This window comes from Chelonoidis abingdonii, chromosome 23 (assembly GCF_003597395.2).
Source record: "Chelonoidis abingdonii isolate Lonesome George chromosome 23, CheloAbing_2.0, whole genome shotgun sequence".
NCBI classification, from domain to species: Eukaryota; Metazoa; Chordata; order Testudines; family Testudinidae; genus Chelonoidis; species Chelonoidis abingdonii.
The window spans coordinates 3,504,858-3,524,354 of NC_133791.1; the positions used below are offsets into that span (position 1 = coordinate 3,504,858).

Consider the following 19,497-nt stretch of genomic DNA (forward strand, 5'->3'; position numbering starts at 1 on the left):
ATACGTGAATCGTGAGTAGTAGCAGCAGGGGAAGTTGAGAAATGAGTACAATGAATATCAAACCCAAAATCCTCCCTTGCCTCATCCTTTTGTTACCCTGAAGTCTCCCGAGCTCCTGCCCTGATCTGCTGCCCCCCAGGCTGCTGACCAGCTCTCATTCTTTACCAGTGACTTAAAAAAAAAACCCCAGACCCCTTGATAAATAAAAAAACTCTGTGCTGCTTTAGTTTGCAGTTTGTGCTAACGAATGTGGCTTCTCTGACGGTTAGATTTGGGGGCTGGCCTGTCTTTCCCACAGATGCATCCTGGGCTAGTCCCTCCAGAGCAATATATACTGCTGCAAACATACTGCTCACAGGGTTGCTCAAATGCTTTTCCTCTCCCTTGTGTGACCTTCCACAGCACAGATCTGGGTTGTCTCAGCATCTTTGCTCTTAAAAGCATCCTGTTGAAAGGCTCCACTGCATGGGCTGTGGTCCAGTGAGGAATGAGAGAAGAGAGAGGTCAAAGCAGAAGTTAGGAAAGGCAGCATGTACCTGAGGGAACCCTGCCTCCTGGGGAAGAAGAGAGGGATATGCTGATGAAAATGATATGAAGAGAACAAAGGCCTACCGCCATTTTGTCTGCAAAGAGCTGTGAGCCGAGGGGGGCAGGTGGGAAGAGAACAATCTGCATAACTCTGGCTAATGCTTGTGTACTAAATCCCTGAAATAACGGCATCAATCTCTCCCCTTTTCTTGGCTGTGTCAGGACAGGCTGCACATGTGTGCATGGCAACAGTCCCACATGTGGCTGGGAAAGCATTAATGCACATCTTAGATGAGCTCTACCAGCAGGGCCTGCCTGGGGGATTGGAATTGGAATTGGAATTGGAATTGGGGCTGTGCTCAGATGAGGTGAATTATTCTTGTCAGGATTGTTTAGAAGAGGTATGAGCTCAAATCTTTCCATCTTGGGTGGGGTGGAGTTGGAATCTGGATCATACCCAGACTTTTTGGGGGGGGGGAGCCCTTGAACTTCAATTACCTCCAAATATGTAACGAACAGTTCCAGGCTGCCCCAAGAGTATATTTCCCTGACACTTCCTATTCAAACTGCAGTCACAGGAAATGAGTCTAAGACAGCAAGATACACTTCAGTGTTCTCCTCTGTATATGCCTTTCCATTGAGAGACATATTCCAGCACTGATCAGAGACATGAGCAGCCTATTGCCTTTAAATCTGCTTTTTATTGCTTAAAATAATTTGACTCTGATGCAGAAATATACAGAACTTTACATGCCTGCCGCACAGTTTGAAAATCCTATAAAACAGTCTGTGTGAGAGCCCTGCCTTGAAAAGAGCTTTCTAAAGGAAACATTAACATGATTACAAAGAGCAACAGGTTCCTTCACAGGGTGAAGCCAGTGAGGTGCTGATTAAAATAAAGGTTCCCATCACACTGGTTTATAATGAACCCAACTACACTGGGAACCTGGCATGCAGCCTTCCTGAAGAGTTAGTAGAGGGGTTGTGTGCAAAAGCCTTTAATCTTCCTGGCTGACATGACTGATGGAGCATAAAGAAGTTTCAAAGGTTAGTTCAGCAAGTCCTGTGAATCCAGGCATGGCACTCACAGCCTCTAGTAAAGTGAGGGGTAGAAATAAGGGCTTGAAAAGAGAAAGATCCCAAATGTAAGGGAGCAGCACCTTGCTCCTGAAAAGTCATAGTCAAATAGAAGTGGGTGTGTTGACCCACTGATCAACAAAGGGCTCCAGTGACTGCTAAGGAATTTTGATTGCACATGCAGGAGACTTTAATCACGTGCACAAATGGGTTGGGTGCCCAGTGACGGGTTTGCTCACACAACTACCCATTATGTGCTCACAAAACAGAGGTGTTTTCACATGCATACAGATGTGCCAGGAGATATGCAGATGCCATTAAGAAGCTCATAGAAAACATGCCCATGCAAAACCAGTACCCAGATCCCCTGCTGATGGGTGTGTCACAAGGGGTAGGGATGGAAACCGCAGGACCAAGAAGCTGTTCTTATTGCAATATAGGGCATTTTGGCAGCAGTGACAGATTTTGGAAACAGCACATTTTGCTGATTCATGAGGGAGAGCACATCCATTTCTAGTTCCTCCTCTGCTTTTGTTGTGCTTTCAGCTGAGATTGGACAATCAGTTCTCTCGTAGGCAGCAAGAAGTGCTGCATCTAGCACTCATCCTATGCACCTCCCTAATCCTGATGGTTCCCTTTGTGTGCTCATAGGACACATAGTGAAGATTCCTGCATCTTGCATGCATGCTGGCTGACTTGCCTGATTGGGGGTGGGAACTGGACAGGGAGGTTTGGGATTACCTCACCAGAGAAATCCAGGTCTGGGTCCTGCCGGTGAATTTCACTGTTACTTCTACTTGCACTTGTGCACATAGTAACCTGTCACATAGCCAATGACAAAAACCATCCAGAAGAGGATGTTTCCTCCAATCACTTTAACTGCAATGCCGATTTTCCCAGTGCACAGCTTCATGTAAATTCTGGGGAGATAAACATGGATAAAGAACAGCTGTAGTCAGCTGACATCCTGGCTACATTAACAGGCTAAGCAGAGCTGACTCAGTTTGCTATTTGACCAGGAGACCTGCTGTCGAACTCCAGGATGGTACCGGAAGTGGTGCTGGTGATTCAGTAGTGATCAGCTGCCCTCAGAAAGGGGCTGTGAGGGCTGTGCCATCTCTTGGACGAAGTATAAAACCCAGGGTCTGACTGCTTGTGGTCTCACTGAAGATTCTATAGTCTCTCTCCTCAGAATAGAAATCTTAGCCCTAATGCAGGACACATTACACCTGGAGTAATTAAATTTTGTTCCCCTCAACCTTCCCTGAAGCTTCAGTTCAACACAACATTTTTCACTGCACACCCTGAACTGCTGTGTAGCGTTGCTATGTTTCGGCCGGAGGTGGCTGGTTTTAGTGGCAGGTGAAGTGATTCTAGTTCATTGTAAAACATGTTAGGGTGAATAGTGTTAGAGAAACAAATGTTACTATTGTTGTTACGGAGTCTACACGGGGGAAGAGAGAGAGACCGTATTTCTCTTCCTTTCCATGAGTGAGGGTGAGTGGGGGAAAGAATCACGATGCTCTAAGCCACTCAGTTCACTGTCTGCAATTTGCTAGAAAAAAGGAATTCTTTAGGATTGTGCACGGACAGTTTAGCTTTTAAAACAGTAACATGGCAGCCAGCTGTGTCTGTAACTTCAGTTAGATTGTGAATAGAGACCAATTTCTGTGCTTTAAAAATTCCAAATTTGGTTCCCATTCCTGAAATCAACACTGAGGCACTATCTCACTGACATCCATGGCACTGCACGATTGGAACCTTTGTGTGTTCCTGCGATGCTTGTTAAACTGAGAGACAGAGACAATCCTGGAAGATCTGACTCAATTATCTTCCAGAAGGTGATCTCTGTTGCCCTTGCAGAAATGTTCTTGGTAGATCCTGGGAAAGTGTGTCTGGTTCTAGGACCATGTATGGTGGATGAAGGGCTACTCTGCTGACTGACCATTGGCAGTCAAACCATGTGGGTTTCTTTAATTCCAGCACAGAAGGATAAAAGGTTGACAGACTCCCTAAGGCTAAGGAGAGGGGCAGGAGGGCCTGCAGGGATCCTCCATAGCTCAGGAGGAACACCTTGGGAAGAGGAATAGATTCTGGACAGCAGTTCTTCTTGTGTGTGTTGTTGAGTCTACACCAGTCAGACAGCTGAGCCACAGGGGTCTCACCTTTTACATCCTGACACCTCGGCAGTGGATGTGTTCACACTGACTTCATCACAGCTACTGTTGTTCCACCTGCTGTACTGAACACCTGTGTCTTGAGACTGCATCCTTCCAAGGAAAAGGTTGAAGGAAAAAGACTCTAGGAAGGAGGCAAAGGGAAATACAAGTTAAGCTGATGCCTTGACAAGAGGAAAAACTTAATGCAGTTTCCTAACTTTTGTTTGTTCTCCTTTATTCCTTATGAAAGTGACAATTATAGTCAATGATGTGACACCGGGCATGACCATGTGGAGTTACACTCTCTTACTGACCCCAGATCAATAGCTGTCAAGAATAATGAGAAGTACAGGCACGAAGTAGTGAGACAGCTATACGTACCAATTACTATCAGGATTAAAATGGAATTCCCCTGAAGAGTCTGACAGGACTTTGAATGGGAACTTTGATCAAGCTTAAAAAAAGTGGATGGGTGACTCTGAAACCACTCCTGAGATTTCATTTATAGATCCAAATACATCAATCGAGCTGCTGATAATTTTTGACGTGTAAACACCTGTTCACTGGGAATTAGACTGAGGCCATCAAACCAATTCACCCAGGCAAATAAACCTACAATCTGGGGTGAAAGACTCCATCGAGTCAGCCAATCTTTTATATGCATCTGACTCGGGTCCAGATTCCAAACACCCACAAATCTTTGGAATGCTTAAGAGCCTTCTCCCTGCAGAGTAAGGACTGCCTAGCTGCTGTCTTCCACACCCCAAAGGGGTCTGCACTTCAGTAAGGAGATGTACATATGTCCCATGGTTTTTGAAGCGTACTGGGATTCTCATGGTGAAAGGTCCCCCTACAGAAATGTAAAATAAAATTTTACGAAGCCTATCTAAAATTCTCACCAAGGCTGAGTTATCTAAAGTTACTCCTTACTCTAGGTCCTGCAATGCAGCTTGTCTATCTGTTTCTCACATCATAAGCTCTTCCAGACTGGGAGTACCACATTTGTGTCTTGTAGAGAACACACAGTCGACACCTAACAGATCATGCTTTACAACTGTTAATTTGCAGTAATTTTAAAATTCTCCCCTTGTTGCCACTCCTTTTTGACCCAGCCCTCCCACTCCTGGTGATGCTAGTTGGTTGCTTGAGTAGTGTATGTCCTATCCAACCCCACCTTCTCCTTCAGACAGGCACTGCGGTGGAACCCCCAAGGCAAGCAGAAAAGAGGCCGTCCAAGAAATACCTGGCGACACGACCTTCAGGCTGATAGCAAAAAAATGGGCTATACCTGGAACCAGCTAGAGTGAATGGCCCAGGATAGAGGACTCTGGAGATCTGTTGTTGGCAGCCCATACCCCGATTGGGGTGACGAGCATGAGTGAGTGAGTGGAGTCCCACTCCTGAGACACGGCTCGGCTCGAGACACCCAGTGCTGCCAGACAGCTGTGCCTGGCAGAAGGGGGCTAGAAGAAAGGCTGGCCCTATAGGAAGCAGCACAAAGAAAACTAGGAATGCAGCTAGTTGATGTGTGTCTGGGAAAGAAAGGGGACCTGGGACAGAGATGGGGCAGGACTAGGAGGGATTATGCTGCCTGGGGCATATTTTCAATTTGCCCTTTTAACTGTGATTATTTCCACTTGGATCCTAGCCTATGTTTTGTAAATAGGGGACTTTACATTCTTGGCTTGCTGACATAACAATGTCCCTGATTAAGGTCTAAATTCTAAGCCTGCTAGTGCCAGCAATCGCACTGGTGTTTGCTAACGTACCATGTTAGAGATTAGACCCAGCAGCTCCCTTCAGAGGTTTGGCTCTGCAATCTAAATGCCTCTTTGTGCATATCTCTGTAGCATATTGCAGGTCTTGTGAAAAATTTACTATTATCTGCAACTTAGCATGAGCCTGGCATATTGTGAGGGATTTTTTAAAAAGATCTTTACATTTTTAAGATGCACCTTTTTGATCAGTGTGGTGCCGGATCAGATTGGGGCAAATGTGGCTTTTAATCCACTTTAGCATTTGTCCAATCTTGGGGCCGGTGGAAAGTGGGTTAGAGCAGCCTGTAGGCTGTTCTAACTTACACCCATCTCCAGAGGCCACATGAGACTATCCCAGACTATCAGCCAGACATAACCGTGTCCTGGCCAAGCCTCCTCTTTGCTAGGCTGCACCTCCTGTGCTGGGGAAGGGGGAGTTGTGCAGGGCACGAGGCACTCTGTGCCACACAAGAGGATTCCTCCACATCAGGGGACATTCCACTGCCTGACTTGGCTGGGTTATATGGCTGCTTTGTGCTGGTGAAGCAGCACTCTACAGCTGCAGCCCAGCTGGGAATCTGGCCCCCTTTTTCAATCTGACAGTGTACAGGGGTGGCACAAGGCACCTACTCTCCTTTAGGGTCCCAGGGAAGGACCCAGCACAATGGGAATCCTTGCACTTTGGGATGTTGAGGAGCTGCTCCTTTCAGGTGCCTCCCTAGCTGCCTTCTGTATGATTCCAGACCCAAAAGTCTCCTATCCTCTCCAATGATCAGTGTATTCAAACAACATATTGACCAGTTGGCTGGAGCAGACACATTACTTCTGGCTGAGAGATTTTTTTAAACGAAGCCATATTGTCTCTCTTCACTTCCCCCAAACCAACCTGTAGAAAGTAGTTTACCACTGGAATGGGCTTGGACTTTATACTCCTCCTCTCCTCCTAACGTCTGCGCAGAGCCGGGCTTCAGCAATTCTACCCCTGAAAATAGAGTGGAAAAGTGGGAAAACAGTCAGAAAAGAAAAGCGAGTTTGCCAAAGACTGTTTAAAGCTGCAGCATGCTCTCACCTGAGGATCAAAGTCCCTCTCTGACTGGGCTCCGAGTTGTTTCTTGATGAAAAATAACCTTTGCCTTTAGCTCTTTTCTTTCTGCGTTGATTGTGAGCTTTTAACAGCTGTGTGTGCTGCGGTGTTAAACCAAGATTAGAGGAGGAGCGGGGAAGGAGGCGGGGTCCATCAGTTCAGTGCCTTTCAGCCAAAAACACAGGTGCCGGCTACAGCTGGCTGACTCCATAGGTTCTGACCTACCCAGAGAAATTGCTGGGGCAAAACTTCCACAGTTCCCACATGCACATTCTTTAACCTCACTCCGTCTGAAGGCAAATGAGCTACATGCAATGGAGAATGCATGCCAAAGACTTGATTTGAGGCAGGAGTATAAGGGTTACCACCAGAAACATTGACCACTGGACCTGGCCCTTCCTTTATTTCAGCATTCTGACCTCAGTGCCGTGACAGCATTGAGATTCCAGTGAAAGGAGTGCATGGCCCTGGGGGAAGCTGGACAGCAAACAGGGGAGACTCTTAAATAGTCTGTAATCCCATAAATCCTGCCCGCAGCCCTGACTCTCACAGCCCTTACTCCTCCTGGGCTAGATCCAGAGCATCTCATTCTGTCCTCCATTGATGTGATGTAGTTACTCCAGCTTTACATCGGTCTTGTGAGATCAGACTAGGTACAGTGCACCAGAGATCTAGTCAGCATTATCAGTCTGAAGCAAAATCCTTCACTTCTTCTTCTTCTGTCTTTAATGGTGCAGATTAGGGAACTGGACAGCTCGGGGGAAGGTTGCTGATGGGATACAGAGCCTTTCACATGCCAGATTGCTAGCTGCAATGCAGCTTTGGTCCATTGTTTCCAACTGAAGGCATCTGGCAGTAGCCCCAGTTCAGTACTGAGTGGGCAGCTGTCAGCATCCCAAAATCACCTTTACAACTGGCAGCTAGATCATCCATCTCAGCAGAGAGGGCACAGCTTCAAGGGGCCTAAGGAATTAACTCCTGTCTTGCTCCCAGAGACGGTCCACTCCAGGCCGGAGTGGAGGACCAATGTTAGGGTCCTACGGAGCTTGCTTATGTAGGACCCTTAGTCCAGCATCTCACATCAGTTCACAGGGAAATGCAAAAGGGAAGTTGCTTTTGTGTTTGGTTGTGTTAGAAATATTAAAACTGAAGAGAAAAGCAATGGCACATCCCTCACTAACCATCTGCAATGGTGTTTTCCAAGAGACATTTAGCTGTGTGAAGATGCCACCTAGAAAAATGCAAAGCTCAGACCAAAGAGGGCAATGGCAGATGTTCATCATGAAGATTCAGCCTTGAGCTAAGCTGAAGAGGAAAATGTCCTTTAGCCTGGTTGACTTTTGTAATAGATCTCTGGATGCAAGCATTGTAGAACTCCAGGCAAAGGGCTGGGATGCCACATGGGGATGGATTTCATTTCTAAATAACCATGAGGCAACCATCTGAGTTGCAAACCTATCGTTCTGTTCGGTGGCAGAGAGGTTGGTATCCTTAGCCTTTCTAAGGGCTTTGGGTTTGAATCTCTTGTCACCCTGTGCCCTTTTGCAAAGTAGGCGTGAAACGGTACAAGTGAGTGGAGAATCCTGATTTGGCAGCATTTCATCACAACTTTACACTGGTGTAGATGAGGTCACTAGGTCCAGGCCCTGGAGAACCAGACCTTTTATTTACTGTGACATAATTCAGCCAGAAATCTCTTACAGATGAGGAGGCTGTTTTATGCATTTGGAATAACTTTGTCCAATGGGAAATTCCTAAGTGTGGCTCTTGGTTAGGGGTAAAACACAAACATGCAATTTGGATTTGTAACTGTCTTTGGAGCGACCTGCTGACAGCACGGAATTGGCACGTGGGGAAGTCTGCTGGGAAGTAGATATTAGGGTATTTGCCCTATTCTGTTAGTTAGAAGGAATAACCGTGTGCATGTCAAGGAGGTGATCATCGATTATGGAACTGGTTACAAATTTTGGTCACAAAGGCAGGTTTCTAGCTTGCTGTTATTAATGGCAATAAGGTACAGTTGAGAAGTGACTGTAAAAATGACAGAGTGGGGTTCTGTGTTTGTTGCTCAATTATGCTCACTTTGCAATCCAAAAGATTTTATTTTTCTAATTGCCAGGCCTGCAAACTTGATCTTGGTATCTGAAAATCAAGCAGGTTGTCTATGGCTCATGCATTGCCAATGAAAAAGATTTTTGAAATGGGAACTCAATGAATAATTCTGATAAGGATGCATGAGCCAGAACAGAATCCAGGTCCAAACTCTATGGTGGGTTCGAGGGTGCACAGCTGAATGGGAGGTTGGCAGTGACATTGTATGAGAGCCTGGCCCAGTGGTTTATCATTAAGATTGGGAAGGGGAAGACTGATTACTAAAGCTTAGATTGCCAGCACTAGTGATATCTAGCAGTGGTTGGGAACCATCCTGTTGTAGGATATGCTCAGAGATGACCTGGATGGGATTGCTAGAATCTGGCAAGTTTGGAAGGCCTGCTCGTTTCAGGTCAGAAAAGCTTGGTGATCCAATGATTATGCCTGCACATTGTGTTTAAAAGGAGCATGATGAGCAGCAATGAGAGAACCTGGCCAAAGCAGGTGGTGTGCAACACAGAAGGAATCATTTTCATTTTCTAGCACCTCTTATCCAAGAACTCTCAAAGCACTTTGCAAACTCACATTAACTCTCATAACGCCAGTGAGTGGTGGAGATTATCCTACAGATGGAAAACCTGAGAGAATAAGTGATTTATGGCAAATTGAGCCCTGATTCCAGTCCCCAATTCCAATTATAAGGCAACAGTGTAGACTAATTAGAGATCAGCTGGCTTAACAGAACACAGTTGAAGTCAAATTTAATTGTTTAATTTGTCAATAAAAAACAAAACATCAGAGAACAAACCAAAATGCAACCAGAAAAGAGCCTCAGGAGAAAGTGCCTTTCTAACTCTGTGACTCAGCTGCAGGAATCAGCTCTCAGCGTACAAGACCCTATTTCACAGGACTCTTTTTGGTGGTCTTAGAATTAGGAGAGGACACATTTGCTGGCTCAGTGCTGAAGAGAGACGGGACCTTCACACCCTTTTGTTTCAGCATCTGATGAAAATCCAGCCGCTCGCTAATTATTCTCTGGAAATCAGACATATTTCACAGAAGAATCCAGCATTAGCCATGGAGGTGATAGGATCATAAAGCTTTTCCTTCTCCTCTCCGCTGGTCCCCAGCTCAGGGGTCCAAGCAGAAGCATCATTCCACACTGAATCACGTACCTGCATAGCCTCCAGTGCCTCCTCATCGCTAATTTCAGCTTGGGGGGATTTGGCACCTGCAGCGCTGTATGTGGCCTGAATTATTTTGCTTCGAAATCTTTCAAACTTTGATTTTAAAAAAGGAGGGGAAAAATGACCTTAGTTTAATTAACCAGGAATTAACCAGGTTTCCTCCAATTAAAGAAGGATGCTGTCTGACACAAGCAAAGACCTTCTCTCACTAGAGGAAGAATTTAAACTAACCCTTGCTTTTAAGCTATGCCAACAAGAGGGCTGGAATGACAGCTGGCATTTCTGACAGGTTCTTGTGTCTCTGAATGTCCCTAGGCCACCAGCGAGGGGCAGGACTGAAATTCTGTGAAATTCTGCCCTGGGCTGGGTATGTGCAATTACCAGATGGCTTCACCAGAAGCCCCACACAGACACCTAGTGGCAAGATGTGTCTCTGAATTAGCAACCTAAGCAAATCTGACCTGATGTTGAATGGCATCGCACCTGCTTGCAGCAGGTCAGAATACGTCCCCGTAAGAATAAATATGGAGAAATGTCTTCCCATGATGGCTGTTTAGCCTGTTGCTGTATTTGAGAGAGGGGGATCCCCAGAAGGGCTGGGAGGATGTGGGATAAAATTCAGAAAGAAGTTTGGCATTGTAACTATTCTGGTCTGAAACCTCGGGGTCTCTTTTTCTTGGTATCCCATAAGACCCATAACTTAAACAAAGGCCCCTGGCAAGCGCAGGAGCCCAAGCCTCCAGGGAAAGGTTGAGGAACAAGTGGACTGTTAACTGCCAGCCCCTCCATTCCTGCTGCTGGAGCTGGGGTTCCAAAGGGAGCCCCATGCAGTCCACCCAGTGATTTGTGTCTGGGCCCTGACTAAACTAGGGCCTTTGTAACAGGAACCCTCCTTCGGGAGAGGCCCGTAGCGAAGGAGGAAGGAGGCCACCTTTACCCTGGCACTGATGCACTCCAGTGCAACTTTGGCCTGCTGCTCAGCGTGCTTCAAGGCCTCGACTTGGTTCTGCATCTCACTTTGGTCACACAGCTGCTTCTGCATGTGGTGCTGGGCTACCATAACCTCTGCCTGGAGCTGGTTTATCTTGCTCTGCAAATCATCAATCAGTTTGTTTTTCTCGGCCAGTTTGGATTCTTGTTCCACAATGTCCTGAGGAGAAACACAGTTCAGAAGGAGTGGTGGAGAAAGCTGCCTAACTCAAACATGTCTCGCTAGAGATTTTGCCCTGCTACTCCAAACCCTTCCTAAACTTCCCAGAAGGCAGCAGTAGCCCAGTAATGTTACTGGTTTGGGACTTTGTCCCCGCCGGGTTTACCTATAGTATTTAATAATTCTGATTAAGAGCCATTAAAACAGGTTTGTTCCCGTCTTCACCAATTCAGGCTTGTTAGAAAAAATTAAACTGAGCAATAAAGTGTATTGAGAAACAAAACAGGCCAGAGTTATCCCATCTCTGCTTTTCATGGGACAGACTCCCCTGCAAAACTAGGGAGGACATGGATGGGTTTAGTGTTGAGAGTAACTAGAGTGAAAGACACAGCACATCAGTGCAGGATTTGAGGGAGACCAGGAAAGGACCTAAAGGAGCACAAGGTGCTCACCAAATGGGATTGTTTTGTTTAATTTATACAGGCCCAGGCCTAATTCGGGCACAGCAGGGAGAATTAGGGTGTTGGCTGCTGTAACTGAGCACAGAAGTTTGCACTGATGAGTCACCTGTCGGAGTTTGTAATTTTCTCTCTCTATTATTCCCATCATTTCTTCACGCTTCCGTTCTTCTCGAAGGCTGGAAAACTGAGAGAAAAGGCTCCAGTTAACACATCAGCCCCATTACTACCGGTAATCGCAGAAGCATGATTTCCTGATTTGTTAAAAGGAATAAAAAGTCTCACAAAGAATAAATTCCCAGTTTCCTTCACACTACACAACGGTGGCCAATGGTCTGTGTTGTGCTCTGAGTGACTGTACCTTGGCAGACATGGCTTGTAGTTGATTTCCCCGCTCTCGAAGCTCCTTCTGTAGCATTTCCTTTTCAGACTCAGCTCTCCGTAGCTGTGACTCCTGGAAAGCCAGCTGCCTTTGCAAGGAAGTGATGGCACCTGTACAATCAGAGTAGAGTTCTGAACCAACTGAGTCCCTGTTAAAGCCCTCAGGAAACCTCCCCTAGGTGATGGAAAAAGGGGCCAGTCATTTTATTCCATCATCCAAAAGTCATCTGGCTGTGGATGTAAGTTATCTTAGAACTACAGTCACTACAGAAGTACACTTCAGCTGCATGATACTTTATCGTTATCACTGAATTCAAGTGTTCATTTCTTAATACCAGCCAAATTCATCTTTTGCAAGAGTCAAAAGACTTAGAAATAGTTTGATATGCAGAAGCTCCCTCCAGGCTAGTGACAGAAGCTGGACACTTCACAGAGGTGCTGCTAGCTATACAGAGCTGCTCCTCTTTGTTCAAAAGCTGCTCTTGATTGGCACCCGCATTGTTTAGCAGTCCAAACCTTACCAAGCACTTTTAAGTAAAATCTGCCCTTGGTTGGTAATGGGCATCTTTACCAGGCAAGCTGTAAGGGAACATAGTTCAAAAGTAGCTGCTGTTGTTGGGAAGCTACCTTTAAACTGCACAGGGAATAGAAGCTGCAGCCTCTCAGTGAAGATCTAATGTAGATTCTTCCTAGACAAAGGGAACTGAGCCACAATAATAACTTTCTCTTGCTCCCCATAACCACCATACAAATTGTTCACAGAATAGGGGAAGAGTTTGGGATCTAGTCACTAAAATTTCAGATACTCTCTGGTCTTTTGTGTTCCACGTATCCCAGTCCTGGTACCTGTGGCCATGTCATAGTCTGTTTTTGCTTTCTCCAGTTCTTTACAGAGTTCTTGGTTCATTTGCTGGAATTCTCTGAGCTTGATCAGGGATGCTTTCTCTTCTGCCTCTGCCTCATTCTCCCCCTCCTCTTCAGAAGCCATTTCAATCTCTGTACCACTAAGAAGCTCTTTTCCCATCTCCTCTTGTCTCAAGCCCTTTTGCTGCATTTCTGAGTACTGTAAGGACAAAAGGACAGGAAGAATTTTGAAAGTTGAAGCAAAATGCAGCCTTAGGTAGAGACTGGCTTTAGTCATATAAGGCTCCATTTCTGGAGCTGAATGTTTGGAGGGGCGGGAGTCTAGTTCTGGAGTTGCATTTAGGGCACCTCGCTAACCCTGAGTCAGAGACCTTACAAATGGAATAATGTAATGTATGGTGAAACACTGATACGGGTTAAGAAAATGACTCAGTAACTGCTGCAGCTTAATTACTGGTTCCCTTTTAAACTCTTTGAGTTCTAGTCCAAACGCAGGAAAACTGTGCTTCCTGTTCTTCTTTATCTAAAAGTATCTATTGTGTCCAGCACTGGAGCATCTGGGGACCTCACAATGTCTAGATCGGGGTGGGCAAACTTTTTGGGCTGAGGGCCACATCTGGGTGGGGAAATTGTATGCAGCGCCGAGGGAGGGAGTGTGGGGTGTGGGAGGGGGTGCAGTGTGCAGGAAGCGGCTCAGGGCAAGAGATTGGGGCAGAGGAGGGGTGCAGGGTGTATGAGGGGGCTCAGTGAAGGGGGTTGGGGTGCAGGAGTGTGGCGTGCAGGAGGAGGCTCAGGGCAGGGGTGCAGGAGGGATGAGGACTGCGGGAGGGGTCTCGGGCAGGGGGTTGGGGCGCAGGAGGGGTGCAGAGTATACGAGGGGGCTCAGGACATGGAGTTGGGGTGAAAGGTGCAGGTAGGGGGCTGAGGGCAGGGAGTTGTGGGGGCGGGCTGCAGGTAGGGTTTGGCTCTGGCCTGGCGCCGCTTATCTAAAGCGGCTCTGGGGTGGCAGCAGCGCGCACCAGGGCCAGGGCAGACTCCTTGCATGCCGGCCCTGGCCCTGGCCCTGGCCCTGACCCTGATCCTGTGCCACTCCAGGAAGCATTGCAGCCCCTGGAGGAGAGGTGGGGGCAGAGGACGCCACGTGCACTGCCCTTGCCGCGCCTCCAGGTACCTCCCCCGAAGCTCCCATTGGCCTCGGTTTCCCATTCCAGGCCAATGGAAGCTGTGAGGGGTAGTGCCTGGAGGGAAGGGCAATGCACAGAGCCCTCTGCCCCCCAATCCGGGGGCCACAGGGAAGTGGTGACAGCCGCTTCTGAGAGTGGCGCGGGGCTCACGGCGCCATGGAGGGCAATCCTGTGGGGTGTGAGTCTGAAGCCCAGCTGCCAGAGTCCACAGCCCAATGCCCCATGGTCAGAGCCTGTGGCCAAAGCCTGCTGCCTGCCACACTAGGGCTGAAGCCGGAAGCCTGAACCTCACCACCCCTGGGAAGGTGGCGAACTCACAACAGCTGTCTGCTCCACCGATGTTTGTGGCTCAAGATGGGGGCAGGACCCAACCCCTCCTTGCTGCCCCCTGGGTCCGAATCACTGCCCAAGAGGCTGTGGCTGCAAGAAAAGCCCCTGGTAGTCGCATTTGAGAAATGCTGATCTAGAGGATGCAGTCACTAAAGGACACCTTTAGCAGCAGTGTGAAAATAACATGATAGCACAGAGTCCTCTCATTCTACTGTCAGTTTCTCTTGCCATATCTGGACTAGTGCAGATCCTCTTTCACCTCCTTTTCCAGTTGCCATAGTTCCTCCTGGTCTTTCATCAAGGACTCAGACAGGCTAGCAATCTTAGAGTTGAGCATTTTATCAGAGTAGCTTAGTTTTAATTTTAAGCATGCCACCTCTTCTCTCAAATCTTCTTTAGTGCCACTTTCTCCTAAGCCATCCTGCACTGAACTTCTTAGCCTAGGCATCTTTGTCTTGCTGTTATCAACTACAGGTTCTGAGGCTGCATCTTTCTGCAAGGGAAAATTTAGTATGAGGAAAACTACCTAGGAAGCTAAAAGTAGGAAGCTGCTTTCCACACTCCTAGCTTGCAGCACATAAAGGAAAGAGCTTGGTGCAGTAACCGCAACTTATACCTCACCTTGTCAGTGTATTCTTAGTGCTAGGCCTCCACAATGGTTCTGGGGAAGCTGACAACGTGTTTAGAAAATGATGCACAAATGAGCACTCTCAGCATTCCATTCTACTTCAGATTGCCTCTGACTGACACAGTCATGGTCAGTAGCTTTATTATATCCCTTATGAGGATCATAATCAAAGTGGGACTGCTGGAGGGGTCTCATTTGCATATAATTACCCAGAATGCTCTTCACTCTCACTGTTACTTGTGAATTCAGGGCACAAGGAGGGCCTTAAATAGCTTTTATTTTGAACCTCACTTCCTCAGTCTGGTTGTTTTTTGTGTGTGTGCCCCTGTTTGAGGAAATCCCCTATCTGCTTACATCATAGAATCATAGGTTCAGAAAGGACAGCAAGGGTCATCATCATCAGCTTTTCCACTAGCGATGGCCACTGCCGATAGACTTCATAGTGAGAGACAAAATGGCTATCTTAAATGCATGCTTCATTTCATACAGAGAAAATGAGTGTAAGTCACCTCCTTTGTGATGACACTTTCCCTCCTGAGCAGCTCCAGATGCTTCTTCAGATTCTCCATCTCCTCCCTAAGGATAGAGATTACATCATCCTTCCTTGCACATTCTGCTTCACATCTTGAAAGACGACTAATCTCTTCTCCCATCATCAACAAGCATTGTTCCTGAGAACAGAAACAGGCATAGTGTTCACTCAAACAATGCATCTGAGGTTTGATGGGATATTGGTAGGCAGGAAAAAGATGGACGAGTGGCATACGAGTGGATGATTTACTGTATGGTATCTAGTCTAAAGGACTAGAACCCAGGACTCCTAGGTTCTCTTTCTTATTTTGACGTGGACTTACCGCCATTCTCCTCTCTATTTGCTTTCCCTTCTTTCCTGCACTTCACGTTGTTTAGAAAAAGAACTCTGAGATCCTTTGATGAATCCATTTATCCAAATACAATTCTATAATTAGCTTAATTTACATCACACCCTTAGAAAGTGAATTTTCTAGATGGATCACTTTGCAATTAACTATGTGCGTGGTCTACTCTTCTTTTTGAAGTATTATAGCAACATTTTCTTACCTTCTCACGGATTACACCAATATACCATGGGATTTTACTCTCTATAGGTCCTCTTTGTTGTTCAGCTGGAACTATTCCTTCTGTGAAACTCTTCCATTTAGAGAGACCAGTGAAACTTTTACTGGGTAGGAGCTGGCCAGCTGCTGGGGGTGGGGGAGAAATAGTGGAAAGAACATTCATCTAAATATCACCCAGAGACTGGAAAAATGTATTTGTTCTGTCAAACTTATTTCTTCTGACAACAAATCTCTATTACTAGCCTCAACTTTTTGGGTTCCACTTACTGTACCATTTAAAAAACTCCTCAGAAAAGATTTACCATATTGAATTAAAAACAGTGACCCAGCCTGCAACGGATAGGCTTCAAAAGGAGTTGTCTTGTTCAAACTGCCTGCTGGCTTGTACCTTAATCAGCAAAATACTCCAACTCGTGACTGGACTTGTATGTGCTGTGTCCTGCATATTACCACACCTAGACTGGAACAGGGACCATGAAGGACTATAGGCAGCACTTTTACCACGCGGTGCAGGTTGCTCTATCGAGTATATAGCTTGGAGATCATGTCATGCCACCAACTGGTTAAAAAGAGCAACCAAGGCAAGCCCAATGGTTTTTCCTATAGCAACGTAATGTGCTGCTTTGCAAAAAGCACCGATTTCACACCCTTCTGGGAAAACACACACACATACAGTCTTCACAGTCATCCCCTTACCCTTACCTTTAGTGGGCAGTTCTGATGGATGTGTGTTCTGAAAGACAGCATTCCACTCTTCAAAGTTGAGTTGGGAGGACAGACTGATGGTACTCAAATTAAAGGACAAATCAGGGACGTCTGATAAAGTACTTTCTGTGTTTGAAACAAACATCCTAGTTACTTCTAGGTGGTTTTTCTTTTTTGTTTTTGGCAAGAAAAATTTCTATTTTGATGTATTCCAGATTCTCAGCACTCTGGCTTATACCTTCTGTCACAAAAAAGGGTTGAAATTCTTACCAGTTTCAGAGAAGTGAAGAGAATGTGGGTTTTATGCAAAATGAGATGGACTGATTTAAATATTATACATTTATACTGAATTCCTAGTTCAGGTATGTGAGGAACCTATCACTTTTAATATCCAGGTAGATTTACCTGGTCACAGTAACACAAACTTATGTTAGAATGAAAGGGGCTGAGATCTGAGTCACTTTGCCCTTCTGAATAAGGAAATATCTGTCTTCAGTCACAGAGCAGGCTAAAAGGGACCACCAGAGCATCCAGAAACTAGTTCTGAAACTCCGTTCAGCATGAAACTGTCACAGACCAGCATAATTCCAAAGGTTCCTTAGCCTGAAAAAATGGGGCTGGTGTTCAGGACATAGGGAAAAACTCCTCTCAGTAGGACTACCCTACTCTGCAACTACCCCTTCAAGAGACATGTGGAGTTTATAGCCTAAATAGCCTGGGTGCAATCAAGAAGCCCCCTGCCCCGCCCTGGGGCTATACATAAACAGGGAAAGGAAGCTGAGTGAGAGAGAAAGGAACCAGAAGTGGTGTTGGAAACAATGGCCCATCGGTCACCAGCCTGACCTAGGCTTAGAGACTTTGTTTTCTGATTATATGCTTGATTATGCTGACTCAAGCCTTGGAGGTAAAAGCCTTATGAACTTAGTTAAATTGTTCCTTTCCTGACCTGCTGCCTAAGGAAAGGGAGACAGCTTGCCTGCCTCCTAGAACAATAGGAGAAGCTGGAACTCTGGAGGGCTGGAGGCCCTCCGAAGGCAGGATGGTTTTTGTTTGGGTGGTCTTGACCTCCTCTTTCTTGGATTATGTACACTTGCCTTTGGGTTTTTCACTTGCTACCAGCTAGGCTTTTCTTTAACTTTTTGTGGTAGCATTGAGGAAATGCTAAATAAATGATACTGTCGAAAGCTCCTACTAGCAAATAATACATACTAGTCAAGTGCAAGATTCGTGTTACATGTTAAAAGTTGTGCTGAGGGAATCATCAGTACTCTGGCTACCTGGAATTTGATGAATCAATGGGGGAAACAATTTGTAGAACTCAAATGGGAGTACTGGGGAAATAAGGGCTATCATGTGGGAGAAATAACTTAATATATCACAGGAAAGAGTCTTGGGGGTTTGCTGATCTCTCTTATGAGCCTTACCAAGCTGGGATGTTGAAGTTGCTTTGTTACTAAATCTAGGACATCCAGGGCGCATTAGAAAAGATCTCTGTAATTCCTCCACCTGGGGCTCATACTCTGACTCAGAGAAGCCAGCAGGTCTGATATCAGCCTGGCAAAGAGGAGGACATAAGACCATTAACTGCATGTGTCTTGTTCAAAAAGTGCTCTTTAACTGTAGGTTGGCAGGAAGGTAGGTGTAAATCCATTCTGTGATGTGACAACCAGCAATGATAGGCTGATCAAGGTCAGGGCCTGATCTGAAAAGTGCTGAGTATCCTCAACTCCATTCTGAAGTTGGAGGGAGTAGAGGGTGCTCAGCATGTCAGAGGAGGCACTGAGTTCACTGCAGGATCAGACTCTCATGAAGAAAGCCTTCATCAAATGCTAAAATTCCTTTCTCCCACTTTCTTTCAACTAAGATTTTTCAAGGGAGTTAAATGCCCAAATCCCATTGCAACTGTGTGCCTAACCCCCTTTGGAACTTCCAGCATTAATCCTGGGGGTGGGATTATGATGTTGCTGATAAACAAAGCATTGCAATTGCATAAGAGAGATGCAAAACCACTTCTTGCCATTATCTGCATATTAAAGCTGGCCTTTGCTGCACTTCCCTTGAGAGGCCCCAATATTTTGTGGGTAAGCAAATGGCATATGATTGGATTCTGCACACCACAGGAGCCATTCTACTTGGTGGGATTTTCCTTTCTTTGGAGCTCAAACCTGAAAGAAGCTGCTGCCCAAAATGCCAACTTGCAAGCTGCTAAGTACTTCTCAGAAGGTGTATAGTGTTAGCAAGGCAGCCCCTTCTAACTCTTTGCTTCCCAAATCAAATCCCATTTTATCATGTCTAAAACGTGATTAAAATAGTAGCATATTAAATACTTGGTTCTCATAGTAGCGTCTGACTGCTTGAGCTGATTTACTCAGCGTGGATCTACCGCTGGGAAGCTTCCAGACTGGGGTCTGTTGCCTTCGGCTGCTTAATTCCTTGAGCTCACTGAAACCCTTTGTCATCAAGTTCATCTCTCTAACGGTGTTTCACCAATCTCAGCCTGTCACAAAATGGAGAGGGGGAGAATTAACAGGAGCCTGTGGGGTTAAAAGGTCTATAATTTTACTAATCACATTTCCTCATTTGTGTTCCTGAAAAGTCTCAATCAGAGGTTTGCAAACTGTGGGGCCTGCCCCCCGGAGAGGGGATAGAGAGGAACCTTCAGGGGGACACCAGCCTAATGTGGTTGAGGATCTCAGCTGTGGGGAGCAGGAGGGAGGGGGGCTGGCTCAGGGATTGGGGGGAGCAGGGGGTTGGTGGGGGCAGGGACTGAAGGCAGCTGGGGGTGGGACTGCTTGGGGGGGAGAAGCAGAGATCTGG

The 19,497-nt window shown here is 46.3% G+C and overlaps 2 protein-coding genes across 8 annotated transcripts in view; both read right to left on the reverse strand.

Moving 5' to 3' along the window:
* Nucleotides 1-1,209: 1,209 nt before the first annotated feature.
* On the reverse strand, nucleotides 1,210-7,087 carry SMIM1 (small integral membrane protein 1 (Vel blood group)). Of its 2 annotated transcripts, none has more exons than XM_032763852.2 (4): nucleotides 6,591-7,087; nucleotides 6,426-6,503; nucleotides 3,771-3,906; nucleotides 1,210-2,525 (listed from the first exon to the last, which is right to left on the reverse strand). In XM_032763852.2, the coding sequence occupies exons 3-4, from the start codon at nucleotides 3,872-3,874 to the stop codon at nucleotides 2,399-2,401; spliced, it is 231 nt and encodes a 76-aa protein (XP_032619743.1). In that variant the 5' UTR covers nucleotides 3,875-3,906; nucleotides 6,426-6,503; nucleotides 6,591-7,087; the 3' UTR covers nucleotides 1,210-2,398. The 2 variants fall into 2 exon arrangements, with proteins under 2 accessions (XP_032619743.1, XP_032619742.1); XM_032763851.2 differs by having other exon boundaries at nucleotides 6,408-6,503.
* A 2,344-nt stretch (nucleotides 7,088-9,431) lies between these two features.
* The window catches only part of CCDC27 (coiled-coil domain containing 27), a 10,665-nt gene continuing 599 nt past the window's right edge, over nucleotides 9,432-19,497 (reverse strand). Inside the window, exons 2-13 of one of the 6 annotated variants that reach the window (XM_032763841.2) lie at nucleotides 19,008-19,177; nucleotides 18,105-18,234; nucleotides 16,678-16,806; nucleotides 15,959-16,101; nucleotides 15,388-15,549; nucleotides 14,510-14,743; nucleotides 12,719-12,935; nucleotides 11,853-11,983; nucleotides 11,601-11,678; nucleotides 10,821-11,033; nucleotides 9,872-9,976; nucleotides 9,432-9,731 (exon numbers count right to left, since the gene is read on the reverse strand). In XM_032763841.2, coding sequence (XP_032619732.1) covers nucleotides 9,594-9,731; nucleotides 9,872-9,976; nucleotides 10,821-11,033; nucleotides 11,601-11,678; nucleotides 11,853-11,983; nucleotides 12,719-12,935; nucleotides 14,510-14,743; nucleotides 15,388-15,549; nucleotides 15,959-16,101; nucleotides 16,678-16,806; nucleotides 18,105-18,234; nucleotides 19,008-19,148 — 1,821 coding nt within the window. In that variant the 5' untranslated portion in view covers nucleotides 19,149-19,177 and the 3' untranslated portion in view covers nucleotides 9,432-9,593. Of the gene's footprint in view, nucleotides 9,977-10,820; nucleotides 11,034-11,600; nucleotides 11,679-11,852; nucleotides 11,984-12,718; nucleotides 12,936-14,509; nucleotides 14,744-15,387; nucleotides 15,550-15,958; nucleotides 16,102-16,677; nucleotides 16,807-18,104; nucleotides 18,235-19,007; nucleotides 19,178-19,497 lie in introns of all 6 variants that reach the window. The other 5 variants (XM_032763844.2, XM_032763842.2, XM_032763840.2 and 2 more) reach the window with 5 other exon arrangements.